Source organism: Polistes fuscatus, unplaced genomic scaffold (genome assembly GCF_010416935.1).
Source record: "Polistes fuscatus isolate 324 unplaced genomic scaffold, CU_Pfus_HIC Scaffold5, whole genome shotgun sequence".
Lineage (NCBI taxonomy): Eukaryota > Metazoa > Arthropoda > Insecta > Hymenoptera > Vespidae > Polistes > Polistes fuscatus.
In genome coordinates, this window is record NW_025113129.1 from 8,267,374 (window position 1) to 8,282,725 (window position 15,352).

The 15,352-nt window shown below is 39.0% G+C and overlaps 2 protein-coding genes across 2 annotated transcripts in view; one reads left to right on the forward strand and one right to left on the reverse strand.

Moving 5' to 3' along the window:
• Positions 1-15,352, reverse strand: part of LOC122522624 (protein timeless homolog) — a 159,663-nt gene that overhangs the window by 100,812 nt on the left and 43,499 nt on the right. The gene's annotated exons all lie outside the window — the stretch shown is intronic.
• LOC122522625 (insulin-like growth factor-binding protein complex acid labile subunit) lies at positions 10,024-13,846 on the forward strand. The gene has a single exon (XM_043643855.1). The coding sequence runs from the start codon at positions 10,439-10,441 to the stop codon at positions 13,241-13,243; it is 2,805 nt and encodes a 934-aa protein (XP_043499790.1). The 5' UTR covers positions 10,024-10,438; the 3' UTR covers positions 13,244-13,846.

The window sequence follows — 15,352 nt, forward strand, 5'->3', positions numbered from 1 at the left end:
GATAGATCCGGTAAGAAGAAAGAGAAAGAGAGAGAGAGAGAGAGAGAGAGAGAGAAAGTGAAAGAACGTTGCTGGTGGCCGTTGTGTTTTAATTATCCATTAAATTAATTCAAGATGCATTATCGCGAACGAGCTCATCTCTTCAGGTGCTTCGTTAAAATAATATTTTTTTGCATTAGCCATCTACGACGAATAAAACAATTAATCCTAGGTTCTTATTAATTTAATATGTAACAATTACTTCTTAATAATTCAACTTCAAAATATATATTATTTTTATTTTACTTTTTCTTTCAGCGTATCTATTTTCCCCCTTTGCCTCGTTAATGTAAGTTTAATAAGAACACGATAAACGTCACAAGGCACCGAGCGAATATAATTTTCAGCAAGGTCAAAATGTTAAACGTACGCTTAAGACAGGTATAACTACAGCGCATCGCGAAACTTCCTATTACGTTGCCGCTTGTATTCTTGCAGATTCCTCTCCCGCACGTGTGAGATACGAAAGTTCGTAATAGTCATAACTAAGATAACTTCGTCATCTAAGATTACATGAAAGGTATATAGATGTATATCCATTTAAAGTGAAACTACTTTCGAAACTGTTCTTACGTCGAGGTTGATATTTTTTTTTTCTTCAAATTATCTATTTCAACTCTATTATCGCGAATGACAAATTTAGATATATAATTAATTGCATACATTTGTATGTAAAAATCGCATGAAACATTTACTTGTCAAATCAATTATCTTCACTAAAGAAACAGTAGAGATAATTTATAATTTAATAAACATTATCGTATATGATTTATCAGTGAACTACTGTACAAAATTATTGTCATTTAATGCAGTTAAATTCATTATTAAGGAAATTAATTTGAAATATAAAAAGTTAAACATAAATTAAGTGCTTTAACACTGAAACATAAAAAATTTCTAAAAATTAATCGTTTTGATTTGCTAATGGATTATATATACATTAACACATGCATGCATAGATAGTAATATCGAATGACAAAAAGTATAACATAATCCTTGAATACTTAAAAGAATACCTTTTAAAAATTAAAGACAGAAATGAGAGAAACTCTTGCCACGTTCTAACGGAAATGCAATATGCAATACGCAATATAAATGCAAAACAGTTATCGCAGTTACCAATGGAGACGCGCCTTATGGTGCTCCTTGGAAAAAGGACGAAACTTTCGCTGGTACCATTTCTCTTGTTTTGTGTAAAAACTCACCTGGGGAAATGAAAAGCTCGTAAAATTTCTTCTCCGGTTCAAAAAGATTCTTGACGAAAATAATTCCTTCCTGCCTTTGTACGTGGTCGATTTTTATTAGATATAGGAAGAACAATTATTAAATATTTTAAATATACGTAATTAATATACGTGATAAAAACGACGAGGATTGGAAATTAATTAGTTGTAAAAATAAAATGTATTGGATGATGAAACGACGACGTTACGTTTTGTTCACGTGAAGGATCCAAGTAAACTGACATTCGTTTGACTCGTATAAGTCACCGTCGGTTCCATCGAAAATATGTTTACATTCATAAATGTATGTATCGTCGAACGATCGGTTGCTCAATAATACTAAGCGAAATATTTCTAAAATGTAGCTACAAAATACCAGTATAAATACACATATCGTTACGTAAAAAAGAAAAGAAAATGCAATATAAAAACTACGAATATTATAATAACAACAACAGAACCATATGTAATGGAACAAACGTCTCTACTAAATAAGCCTCGATTTTTGTCCTTTACTTTCCAAAGTAAAAAAAAAACAACAATGCAAAACACACACACACACACACACACACACACACACACACACACACACACACACAGTACAAGTTAGAAAAAGAAAGAAAATGGTACCGTACGAAAAGTAGAACGCGTTACATCGAAAAACGTTCCGTGCAGGTTTACTCGAGCAGTAACGGCAAAAGCATCAACGAACAGAAGTAGAAGTGGTGCAAAGAAAGAGATAGAAAAAGAAAAAAATAAAGAAAAAGATAGAGAGAGAGAGAAAGAAGAAAATAGCTACACCCCCAGTTTCCCCCGTCCCGCATTCCCCGGTCCCGTGACACACATCTCTTCGCTTGCCCGCAGTTTTCTTCCTTTCGCCTTTATCTCGGGCCATTCCGGCGCTCCTATTTTATCCTGAGATATCAAATGACCCCCCAGATACCTTTGTTCCCTCTTACTCATCTCGAGTAACATTTGTATCTGTCCACTGTTCCACCCGATTCACCATGCTCTCTCTCTCTCTCTCTCTTTCCTCCCCTATTTCCTTCTCTCCCTCTCTCTCTCTCTCTGGTTTGCTCTTGGAGAACGACCGTTTGTGCCGCTTTCCGCTTCTACTAGCTTGCTGTGAACCCCCGAGGGTGCACCTGTAGGTACCTTTACCTGCCTGCAACGCAACTATTCTACTTCGTTCATTAAGAGCCAACACTAACTACTGTTACCAACCTACTACTACTACTACTACTACTACTACTACTACTACTACTACTACTACTACTACTACTACTACTACTACTACTACTACTACTACTACTACTACTACTACTACTATTACTATTATTACTACTTTCTACCAACACCAATACTAAATACCAACACCGTCATCTCTCCGATTCATTTCGCAATACAAACGGATTACCACGGGGCAACTTTTACCCAACCATAAGAAAGACAAGCGACAATGCCTTGCGAGAGAATTAAAAATTTCATAAATCGCAACGCAATCTTGAACGCCCTATGGTTCTTTACTTTCCTTTTTATATTTGGAGAACAAGAATCAACGGAATCAAGAGATATTTCTTTTAAACTCTGGTGGAAATATTTCTTGGAGCGCATTTTTTACTCCTTCTGTATTTTTATTTCATCAAAATGAATATAACGTAATCATTCGTCCTCGTTGATCGAATGCAATGACATGATTGCATATCCTTATATTCTTTGTGAAAGAGTAAAATTTGACGATTAGTAGCGTAATTTTGAGGAAAAATGATGACTAATACTTTAAATTTATAGATTTACGTATTTAGATATATCGATATAGATAAAAGTAATATTTCGTCTATCGAAAGAGAGGATTTGTGAAAAGAATGAAAGGAATATCCTATTCGTGGATATGTATAGATTTTAGAGACATCAAATCCTAGAGGAGTAATGGAAATTTAAAGCTCCTATAGCGATCTATGTACGCGTTTCAGCACGACGATTCATTGAATCCTTTTCTATCCTACGTAGATTTTTCTTTTAACATCAGAATACGTATTGTCACTACTAGTATTACTACTACTATTTTAAAATTAAAAATTAGAACAAATTTTAGAAATTAATCAGAAAAAAATGTTTCTTTTTTGTTTGATAGACGACAAATTGTTATTAATTTTTTGAACAAACAATTGATTTCTTAAACAAATGTTAAGAAAAATTAGATACGGCATTCATTTATACCAATTTTCGATAATTTTGACCGATGAGGTACATATACGCAAGTAAGTGCACACGCGATTGAAAATACATCAGGAAAAACACAATCCTTTTGATACAAATTATAAATACTCTAATTAAAGTAATTAATTAAATAAACACAAAATTTCATATTTTATTGTTATAACATCAATACTGATTTGATTAGTATTCTAAATTAGATTTGATTGATTGATTAGTATTATAGTTCCTTCCTATGTTTCATAATGATAAATTCTATTCCAAGTTGGAAATCAAAGTTCAAAGAGATTCTAACGCGTTGAAGCTGCAAGATTATAAGCTTTATCATGAAAATATTTCAAGTTCGATGAGAAGAGAGCTATACATGTTATATCATTGTGCTTCCTCGAGTAAATCGATCGATAATCTCGACCTATACGCGTTCACCGAGAATGAAATTATATTTAACTCTACTAACCCGATAAAATATGAAGATTTCGACTGGAACATTAAAGTGACCGTTTGATCGCTATAGAAATTGGCCATAAATCTAATTATGAATTTTTTAAATATTTACATTTAAAAGCACGCGAAATAAAGAAACAAAGAGGAAGAAGAAGAAGAAGAAGAAAAGAAGATAATTTGAAAAAATGCAAGATGATCCACTTTTACTGAAAATAAAGATTAAATTGCTGAACATGCAAACATCCAGCAGCGGCATCTAGCAATACGACACAGGAAGAAACATATTGGTGTGCATTTATGTGCGTACGTGTATTGCCGACGAAATTGCCGCTGAAGAGAAGAAGGATATACGAAGAACGTATCTATTTTCACGAGTAGAAAATACAGGCTGTTCTCGTTTGTCAACGGCTTCTTCTCAATAAGCAAACTACCCCGCGCTTGATTCCTTTCTCGTCTCAAACTTTACAAGTCACGTAATAAAAATTGCAAAAAGGGGGAAAAAACGTAAAGAAAAGAAAGGTATTCTTTACGAGTCGATCGAAGTTTATGAGGTCACCGGTTATTTCTTTCTTCTTCCTGCTTTTCCATCTCTTTTTATCTCTTTTTATCTCTTTTTATCTCTCTCTCTCTCTATTTTATTTTCTCTCCCTTTTTTCTCTCTCCATGGAAACCGCGTTTCATGTTTTTTCGAGCTTACGCGTGTCATTCTCGTAGAACGATCTCGACGCAGAGAAAAGACAGAGAGAAATAGACTGAGATAAACTAGACGTGTTAAGGATCCCGACGGTTCGCCTGACGAAATGCAGATTGTTTTGTAAATTGGTCTACCACCGACGTTGGCATCCACTCAGAGAACTTTCTTAGTCAAACGTCACATCTTGCCGTTGGAAACTTCGAGAAATCTTCTTGCAATCAAATTAAAGGTATCGCTATTCGAATCTTATTCCGTGGTTAATTAAGAAAACTCTACTCATTGTTTAATAAGAATATTAAACAACTTCATTCGTAACCTTTCATTTTACTTAAAAGTCTTAATGCTAATAATATCTGTAAAGATCAAGGAAATTAATTGCCTATTATTAAATATAATCTAGTTCGAACAATATTTATTCGCAATTATAATACAATAGAAAGATAAAGAAAAGTAAAAAGAAAAAAAAAAGAAACCGAAAGAGAAAAAGACAAAGAACGAGTGGGACTCTCGAAAGACGAGTCACCCTCGGATTAAAATATTTGCTATAAGAGTGGCTTGTTGTGCACTCAATGGCCGATACACTGATTGGAGATCAAGCGAGAAGAGGCAAAGAAAACCGAGCTTGATGCCAGCAGCTGCGGGCTTGCCGACGGCAAGAAGACGAAGAGGAAAAGACAACGAAGGGGAAAAGGAACGTCAAGACGACGATGGTGGTCGTGCCAGGAAGAGAAGAACGATGCCTCGTATACTCTCCGACTCCCTCTTTCTCTTAACCCTTCTCGCCACTCTTCACGTCACTCTTCCCTTCTCTCTCTCTCTCGTTCCTTTTCCACTTCCTTCTATCTCAGTTTCTCTTTATTTCTCTCTCTCTCTCTCCGTTGGAAGATCTCTTCCACGACGGCTGTCGTACCGAATGCTCTTCTTCTTGTCTCCGCTTGGTTTTCACGACGCCTTTCTCGATCTCCCTCGCGCTCTTCTCGCAAGAAGAGACATTTGGTGCAGACCATTACCCCAGTCCCGGGTGCCATCGGCCATCACCAGCGCGTTAAAGCCGCAGCAATTACAAACTCCGACAGTCTCATCCCCTTTACTTCCTCTTCTCTTTCCCACTATACCAAACATCTCACCGCCCATACCACCTTCTTTGTTCTCCTCCTATTCCTTTTACTCCTACTACTTCTCCTTATTCTCCTTCTCATGCTCCTGCTTGCTTGTCTTGCTTCGTGCCTTTCTCAACGAACCTCTTCTCTCTCTCTCTCTCTCTCTTTCTTTCTTTGTCTCTTAGAAAAAGAGAGACAAAGGATGCATACTCTCTCACTCTTTCTATCTTTCTTGGGTGGTACTATCCGCTTCTCGTGCCAGTTTTCTTTCCCTCACGCCCACGCCATTTACATTTGCCTACTGCTCTCGTAAAAGTAACTTTGTAACACGCGCAAGCGGCCAGTATTCGCAAGGATTTTGTTCTCCGTTTCGGGGGAAATTACACGTCGAGCGACACCGCAAGACACAAAAGAAGGGTTTTCGTTACGACGTCTAACGTCGCTTCCTCTTTATTCCCATTCGAGCGACTGAAAATATTTCGGGTTCGCCGAACACGTTACGCTTACCTTTTTCTTTTTTCTTCTTATTCTCTTTCTTTTTTATCGTTTCCGTTCTTTTTTGTCTCTAAAGAAAATGACCAAGACTGTTGGGGAAGTTTAATTTCCAAGCTTGGTATCGCGTTGAAATTCTAATTAGAGTACCTACACTGATAACCAAATGTTGAAACACCCGGAAGAACAATTCTATTTGAATTTAAATTTGAATTTGCACGATGCATCGATCATTAATATAGATCTAATAAATTCAAGTAAAATAATATTAACTTTGTAATTTATATTAATGTTCTTTTTTTCTCCAAGTATCGATTAACTTTTTTCGGCGTCGTCTTCAATTTATTATCTGAAATGATCAAAATCTATTTTTATTGATGAGGATACTTTGGTTAAGTTAGATGGACATTCATTCATAATTTATAAATTTCTCAAAGGTTATGGCATGATAAAATCTTTGGAAAATCGACTTTGAGAGCGTAAAAGTACATTTCTGTGAACATACTGTAACAAATTATAAAGGAAATGGTCGAAAGTTCCGGTACGTCGTTAACGCACGATCGTTCAAAATCGGCAATCGAGTGTACCGTTATAGCGTGGTTGTTGGCTACAAAAAGTAGACTTTTCAAGCACGTTTACACAGCACTTGATCAAACGGATACGTTTAAAAAGGTCCGCGTGGATTGCATGCCACTGTTGTCACATGAAAGATTCAAATCGTCGATACATGGGAAATATGCAAGAACAATTTACTAGGAACTTTTGTTGTTACGCATAAACTTAATCGTTAATTCGACCATTAATCATTCTCGTAGAAAGTGCGTTGCAAACGTTCGGTGGACAAAAACGGGGCAAAATTATAATAATTCACGCTAATGCAAAGTTAACCGGATATTTTGTTCTTTTTAATTCTATGGTATTACAGTATTGTTTACAGGGTGTAATTGAATGGGATCATAACGCATATACGAATAGTATAAATTTTGTAAAATTCTATGAAAAATTGATAAGTCCGATACTAAATTATTCCACGGTATAGTTAGCATGTTTATCGAACTTCGATAAAGATTTGAATCATTGAAGAAACATTATTTTAGATTCGTGTAGGTGAATACTCAATTCCTGCAACGTCATTACCTATTTTCATGAGCAAGGAAGAAATCGATGAATAGCAGAAATAAGTTTTATGGTTCTTAACGTGCGATACTTCATCAAGATAATAAATTTCTTAAAAATCGTTTATATGAGATAGTGGGTAGATGCATAGATAGAGTAAATATAGGTCGCACCAAGATCACGTTCGATCGTTTCGTAAGAGCAAGAGCAAGTGATGCAGTAATTCCCAATAGATTAGAGATGCTGAGAAACTAATTTATGGACCTCTGAGGCATTCCGCTTCCAAGAAAGTCCTATGTATATATACACCTGTATAGGAGCGCGTAAGGTGTTTGGAGACGTAGGATTAAACCAAAGATCGTATGAAGTTCAACCGAGTTACTCTCCGTAATACAAATACTGTCTTAAAAATCAAACCTTATCTAATTCACCGATTATTCAATCGTGCATTAAATATACAAATTAATTTATTAATTATTTAATACGAGCATCTGGGAACATTCGTTTTTATTCATCGATGTTTGATTTTAGCCAGATGTTTCGGTTTGTAAAAAAGCTAGAATGGTTTGCTCGATTATGTGGAAAAAAGCTTTGAATCGAATTTTAAAAGCAAAAACATTTGATGGCCCCACACAAATGTAAGCAACAGGAGAACTTTGCGTGTTCGCTTTATGCGAACATGAAGTCGCTCGAACGATATCGTCGTATAGAACCTTCCCACAAGTACGTTAACGGTTCGAACGAGTTTACCAGTACCACGTCTCCTTGTCGTTTACCATCGAATGATTTTTCGCAAGAATTTTCTTAGCTGGACGTATAAACTTCAAAATTATTCCCATACTTCTTTATAAACTCAAAGAGTGTCCTGTACGACGTACGTTCTTTAGATATGCGCGTCTCTTCTATGCACATATACTATACACGGTGCTCTCTTATTAGAAACGTCGGGCACGAGCACACTATTCCGACCATTTACATGTCGGTGCTCGAGCGAAATCCAGAATGAAACCTTAGCGAGACACGACTCGGAATTAAACTACGGTAGGTACGGTAGGTACGGTCGTAAAGAGAAAGAGAGGGAGAGGGAGAGAGAGAGAAAGAAAAAAATAGAGTTCGATAAAAGCGAAAAAAGGAAAAAATGCTATGCGTTATTAATATCATAAAAAGGTACCGTTTAATTATAGTCAAGCGTTATTAACGCTCTCTTGAGTAATAAAACGATTATTTTATTCATCTTTTTATACGAGTATATCGATGCCCTCTTTAATGCTACCAACTCGCAAACTAATTATTAAATGTTGTTGAAAATGGCATCAATACAAACCTGATTGCTGTTAAATATCGCGGGAGAAAATACGAAACATCACTGGATTCTCGATAGATCAATATTCTAACGAACTAACTTGATCGTCAATAAAATGGCCTCCTGACGATATCTAATTAAGGTTAATATGCGAATCAGTCTTGATTTTAAAGCCACTCGATCGTCAAACAATTTCGAACCGGTCTTTCTTCACAATTGCTACGAAATTGATCGTTAGTATTGTATTCATCGAAACGCGTAAAAACGAGAACTAGTATAATTTGTGATACGCGTGTATCGAAGAAACGCATGTGTAAACAATTATTCACGATTGTTTTTCATATTTGAAGTAAATGGGTAATCCGATTATAAACGTTTGAATGATCGGTATTGAAATGATCTATAGGAAAATATTGCTCGATCGAATTCCATTGAAAACGGGGATGTGTCTACATTTCCTCGATCAAAGGAGAGATTCTAGAATTCGATTTGAGCTGTGGTAGGGTTTAGTAGTTTTGACTCTAGGTTCATAATATAAATCCCAAGTGAGTTGAGCTATTTACGCAAATTTGGATCGGTCTCTTTGAACTGCGATCCAATACAAACCCCAAGATCTCTCGTTGCATCGAGAACCAGTAAGAAGGATAAAAAGGAAGAGAGAGAGAGAAGGAAATCGTACAATCAAAGTCTCCGATCTTAAGAATCCAAAGAACATCGTAAGATAGAGACCCCTTCAGGGATCGGCGTTAAAACGGTGCGTCATTGGAAACTCTTTTCGCTCGATCGCAATCGTAGAAGGTGAATCGAGTTAAAGAAATTGAAGAGAGGAGCTGTACGCGGTAGGAAGCAAGCAAGCAAGCAAGGAAGCATCCAAGGAAGAGAAGCATCGAGCCAAGCAGTCATGCAGCCAGCCGGATGGCATCGGCGGTAGTTCGTGAAATCACACGGTACCGATTCTCCCTCTCCTAGATTCTCTTTCTCCCACCTACAATGTTAATTTTCTTTCTCTGTTACTCTTTCATCGTTTCAACCCCTCTCCGTATCAGTCGGCGTCAGTACGCTGTCGGAAAACGCGAGTGCGCGCGCGCGCGCGCCCCTTATCGAGTTCGAGAGCAAAAGCGACGGCTGGTGGTGGTTGGTATGGAAGTGGAAGTAGGTGTATGGTAGGTACGAGAGGGAAGATACGACGGAAGGGTGGAGGAGAAGGAGGACGAGGAAGAGGGTTGCAGGTGGCGGTAGAGGAGCGAGAGTGGCTGAAAGAGGGAGATAGAAAGGGAGAGAGAGAGAGAAAGAGAGGCGCCCCGTGGAAAACGGAAGATAGGGATGGAATGCGTCTGCTGGGTAGGGGCAAATCGGAGTTTGGGGGGTGAAAGAGGGATGGTAGAAGGAAAGCGAGTGCAGCTGCGAGTTCGTCGCCGCAGTGTTTGGCAGTCCTTCTTATGGACATCACGTTCGACTCGACCGACCGAGATAGATAGGATAGATCGTAGATCGTTCCAACGCGTTTCTTCTACCCAAAAATAATAATAATAATAATAATAATAATAATAATAATAATAATAATAATAATAATAATAAATAATAATAATAAATAATAAAATAATAATACGAATTAGTGGGTTAGTAGTTTGTTCAAGTGGAGTATTTCGTAGATGATTTCAGCGGGGATCGTTGAATCGACGACGTTTCTCCGTAGGTACGTCGTCGTTATTCTACTTGTTGTAACAGTTGTCATCGCCTTCGTCGGAAACGTCGAGATAGGATAAAAACGGAGGAGCGTCGAGATGTGAAGTCGCAGTCGTTGGAAGCGATGTGGCTTCCATTCATATTGCTCGCCTTGATGGCGAGCGGTTCCGCTTGTCCCGATCTTTGCGTCTGTCAACAAGGTGTCATCGTCGACAGGGATTCGCCGGTATTCGCGGATGTGACGTGTCGTGGTCGCGTGCCGGAATTATCGGACTTACCCGATAACACGAGGAGATTGTCCGTGGAGGAAGCAGGGGAACACGAGGTAACAAGTTTTTTGATCGAGCTCGAGGCATCGAGTTATCTCGAGTCAAACGCGACGTCCTCGACGACAACTACGACGTCGACGACGACGACGACGACGACGACGACGACGACGACGACGACGACAACGACGACGAACGAGAGCCGAAGCGCTCCTATCGAGACGGCGCTCCCCTATTTGGACGAATTGACGATGACGAACTGTTCGCTGACGTTCTTAAACGTCTCGTGGCATGGTTTTGAACGGCTACGATCGTTAAATCTGTCGTACAACGAGCTAGCACACTTGAGTGACGCGCGAGTGTCGAGTCTCATCGGTTTGACGTGTCTTGATCTATCGAATAACTTATTGAAGGACGTGAACGTCGGCATTTTTAGGACGCTCAGTGAACTGGCGCGCTTACATTTACGGCATAACGAGATCGCGGTGGTGCACGAGGACGCGTTTCGCGGCTTGGATCGTCTCGAGTTCCTCGACTTGTCGGATAATAGGCTAGCGGACTTACCGGATAGCGCCTTGACGCCTCTTTACTCTCTTCAAAAGTTAGATCTCAGCGGTAACCAACTTCAAGTTCTCGGCGCGAGATGGTTCGAGAGTCTCGATAAACTTCGAGAACTCGATGTCTCAAGGAACGGCTTGGCAAAGGCCGCTTCGGGAACTCTGCAACCTTTACCAGGACTATCGGTTTTGAGATTAGCGGAAAATCCTTTGGAGGAGAAGGATGTGTCTCTCCTACTCGGCACCGGGAGAAGATTAGAAACAGTGGACGCTTCACGTACGGGTCTTGCAAGAGTTCCAGCAGCCTTAACCAGATCCGTTAGAGCGTTACGTTTAGCCGGCAATAAGTTGACCACCATCAGAGGCGGTGACCTCGACAGTTATCCTCTCCTACGAATGTTGGACATTTCCGATAATCGTCTCACTGAGATCGAGGACGACGCTTTAGGGCGATTGGAAGTGCTCGAGGAGCTTGACGTTTCTGGAAATCTTTTGACCAAGACTCCCGGAAGTCTACCCAGTAGCTTAACCATTCTGAACCTCCGGCGAAACGCCATAACCGTTTTGAAAGGAAACGATTTCCAGGAACTTCGTAATTTGAGATCTCTCATGTTGAACGATAACGATATCGATCAAATCGAAGTGGGGTCATTCAGTCAACTGGTCGCGCTAAAGGAACTTGATCTGTCCGATAATCCTGTCAAAGCGTTGACCGTTAATGCTTTGAGTGGTCCAAGTAATCTTGCCAAGCTTCGTATTTCCGGATTAACGTCCCTTCAAGAAAAATCCCAACAACAAGGTGACATGGCATTTCCCGTACAAACACCGGAAAGACTCATTGTTCTCGATGTTTCGCGAAGTCCCGTTCTTGCCAGACAGTTATTGACGGACGACGCTGCTCTCTCCGCTTGCAAAAGTCTCCTCGAATTAAACCTTTCCGAGACGAATCTTACGACCCTTAGATCCGACTTGCCGTACTTGTTACCACAACTTCGTGTATTACGACTAACTGGAAACGAGTGGAATTGCACGGAAGATCTCTACTGGTTAGGACAATGGTTAAGAGAGCACAAAGAGAAAACCTACGATCTCGAAATCTCTCAATGCGCAGCTCCCGAGGAACTATTAGGAACTTATCTACACGATCTACCCTCACCACCCATAACACTTTCCACGTTGATATCGACCAGTAGATCGACCCCATTGACCGCATCGCCGAATCTTCTCATACTCGACCGAACTTCAAACGAAACGTTCGGTTCGTCTTTCACGTCTTCCTCTAACGATATTATCAATGGATTCGCGAATATCACGGAGTCAACTTTCGAAACGAACGAAGGGGAGGAGTTTGCTAATTATTCTAACTTGGCGAAAACGACAACTCGCGAAGTTACCAGTTCCACGAACGAAATGGACGTCACATCTGTGGAAAATTCAACGATAAAGACGACGAACGTGCCTCGCGTTTACGAGGCACCGACGTCCTTTAGAAACATAACTTCGCCCACGTTAAAAGGTACGGACTTGAGAAGAAAAGACAGTAGCGTTCAAAATTTACGGCGCAAGGGAAAAGGAAAGTTAATGATCGATATGAAAGGAGATGACAAAGCTGCATTTTCTTCCATCAACATTAACGTCTCCGAAGCAAAAGGCAAAACTGAGAAGAGCGAGAAGTTGAAAAAGTTTCTAACGAATTCCAGTAAAGATTTGTCTCCTTCGTTGAAGACATCTAAGTTTACAGAATATCCAAGGAGTGAGGAAAAGACTATGACGACGACGACGAAGACGAAGACGACCATGTCGGAGAAGTACCTGACGAAAGAAAATAACTTGACGAAAGAAAAATATGTATTGACTAACGGGATAGTATCTAACACGATAGCAGAAGAATTGAACGGTCGTGCGACCGATTCCGGTACTCGATTGTCCGAACAATTATCTGGCGCTCATCCCGGAATGTTGATTCTCGTTGGTGCTGCTTTAGGTGCAGCTGCAGCTTTGACCGTAGTTTTATCCAGACGTGCTACCGTTCGTCGAAGAGATAGATACCATCGTCACGAAAACATCGAAGTTCATACGTTAACACCGAGCACGGAACTTTGGTGACCAGAATCGGAGTGCGCCAGACTCTTCGAAAGAGACAGGCGACTTGAGGAACAACAAGAGAGGACGCGAGAATCGATACTCGAACGATCGAGGAAAGTTATTCTTGCCGAATATCTCAGGAAGATTCTCAAGTAATCTCGAACATGTTGCCTCGGTATCGATATCGTGAAACTCCAACGATTTATAAACTTTACTTACTTCGTCGACTTTCTTTCAAAGAACTAAGATTACTATCTATGAGCTCTGTTTTCAAAACGTATAACATTTTCGACCGAACGGACCCTATCGACGGACATTCTGTCGTTCGATTCGATCGACGCCATTCGATCTTGAAAAACGTTTTATCACAGGCAAGGAATGAAAACAAAATACGATATGTATATCCAGAATACGTTTTTGAGAGAACGTTCGAAACAACATTAACAAAGTGAAAGTCTAAATAATTTCAAGACTTGACTCATCGCTATTGGATTCGTAGATATTCGAACGACATAAAAGAACATATTATAGTACGTACGAGTTACGTCTGTCGAAAAAGTTGAAAAACAAACTGTGTATGCAGGTTTTGCGAAAGGAGTCATAAAAAAGTGTTAAAAAAAGAAAGAGAGAGAGAGAGAGAGAGAGAGAGAGAGAAAGGAATATAAAGAGAGGATAATAGAGAAGGACCTGCGAAAGGGTAAGTGAACGCGCGCGCACGCGTGTAAAACAATACACCGAGAACACTTACGTCCTGTCTCGTTTCTCAACGAGAGAAACTACGTTGACGTTGGTGACGGCGCGACGTTGAAAACCGAACGCGTGAAACGGGCGGCAGAGAAAGTGACAATAATCATATGACGAAGGGAGTGTGTCGCTCGGGTTACAAGCTCAACTTTCTTTTGTGGTGCACTGGGGAAAATGGACTCCTTGCTAGAACGCAAGTGAGTGCAAAAAGGAAATAAAAAAAAAAAGAAAAGAAAAGAAAAGAAGAAAAAAAAAGAAAAAGAGGCAATAACGTTCGGAGCGCGAAATAGAAGATGATAGGCGTGGTAGTTTGAAGATGGACGATGATGGCGGTCAACAAAAAAGAAAACCACGGTGGCGAAATGTGCTTCGTATAATGGAACGAGGGCGAGTGCTTAAAAAAAAAAAAGAAAGAAAGTGAGAGAGAGAGAGAGAGAGAACTAGAGATGCTCGAAAGAACTTTTATCGAGCGCTGCATGAACGAAAAAAAGCATGTGCATTTGTATGTATGTGTGTGAGTATGTGTGTATGCGTAAGTGAGTGAGAGAGAGAGAGAGAGAGATAGAAAGGGTTTGCTCGTGTGTTCGACTACAAATAAATACGTATGTACGAATGCGAAAAAGCTCGGAGAGTGAGAAAGAAAAAGCTCAAATACGAAACCATTATCGGCGGTGACAGCATCGAGTGTACTGAAACGTTGCTTCCGAACTTAATTCTGGAGGCTTGGCGAACCGCCAAGATACCTTGACAAACAAACAAATAAACACAAACTAACTAACAAACAAACAAACTAACATAAAAAAAAAACAAAACAAGAAATAAGAGCGGAGAAAGAGCAGATAAGAAATAACGAAGAGGCTAGACATTATCTTTCTTAAATAACCAGTGTCAAAGTACGACTATGATGATGATAATAAACGGATGTACAAAGATGCACGCCTCTGTAGCTCATTATTATTTTAAATTTCTTCTCGCCTGCTTAATAATTTATTATTATCGACGTTCTTTCTTCATTTTTATTTCTTTTTTTTTAATATCTTGCGTGCTCTTAGAACGTTAAGTATATAATTGAAAGGAGAAACGATAGATTAATGATCGCTTTCACTCTCTTCGCATAGATTTACGATCGTATATTTTTCAGCTAATTTAATGGACAAAATATCGATCAATTACAATTATGTATTACTTTGTAAATTAACTTAAAACATGATTTATAAAACGAATCGTAACGTAAGAGACACAACTTATCGATCTATTTTCATTCCACATTGTACTCGAATTTTTAATTATACATCACCATTCCTAATTGAAAAAATATTAAACAGGTAAGTAATAATTATATTCAGTATTTATGTCATTAATTTACATTAATTTTTTAAATTCATT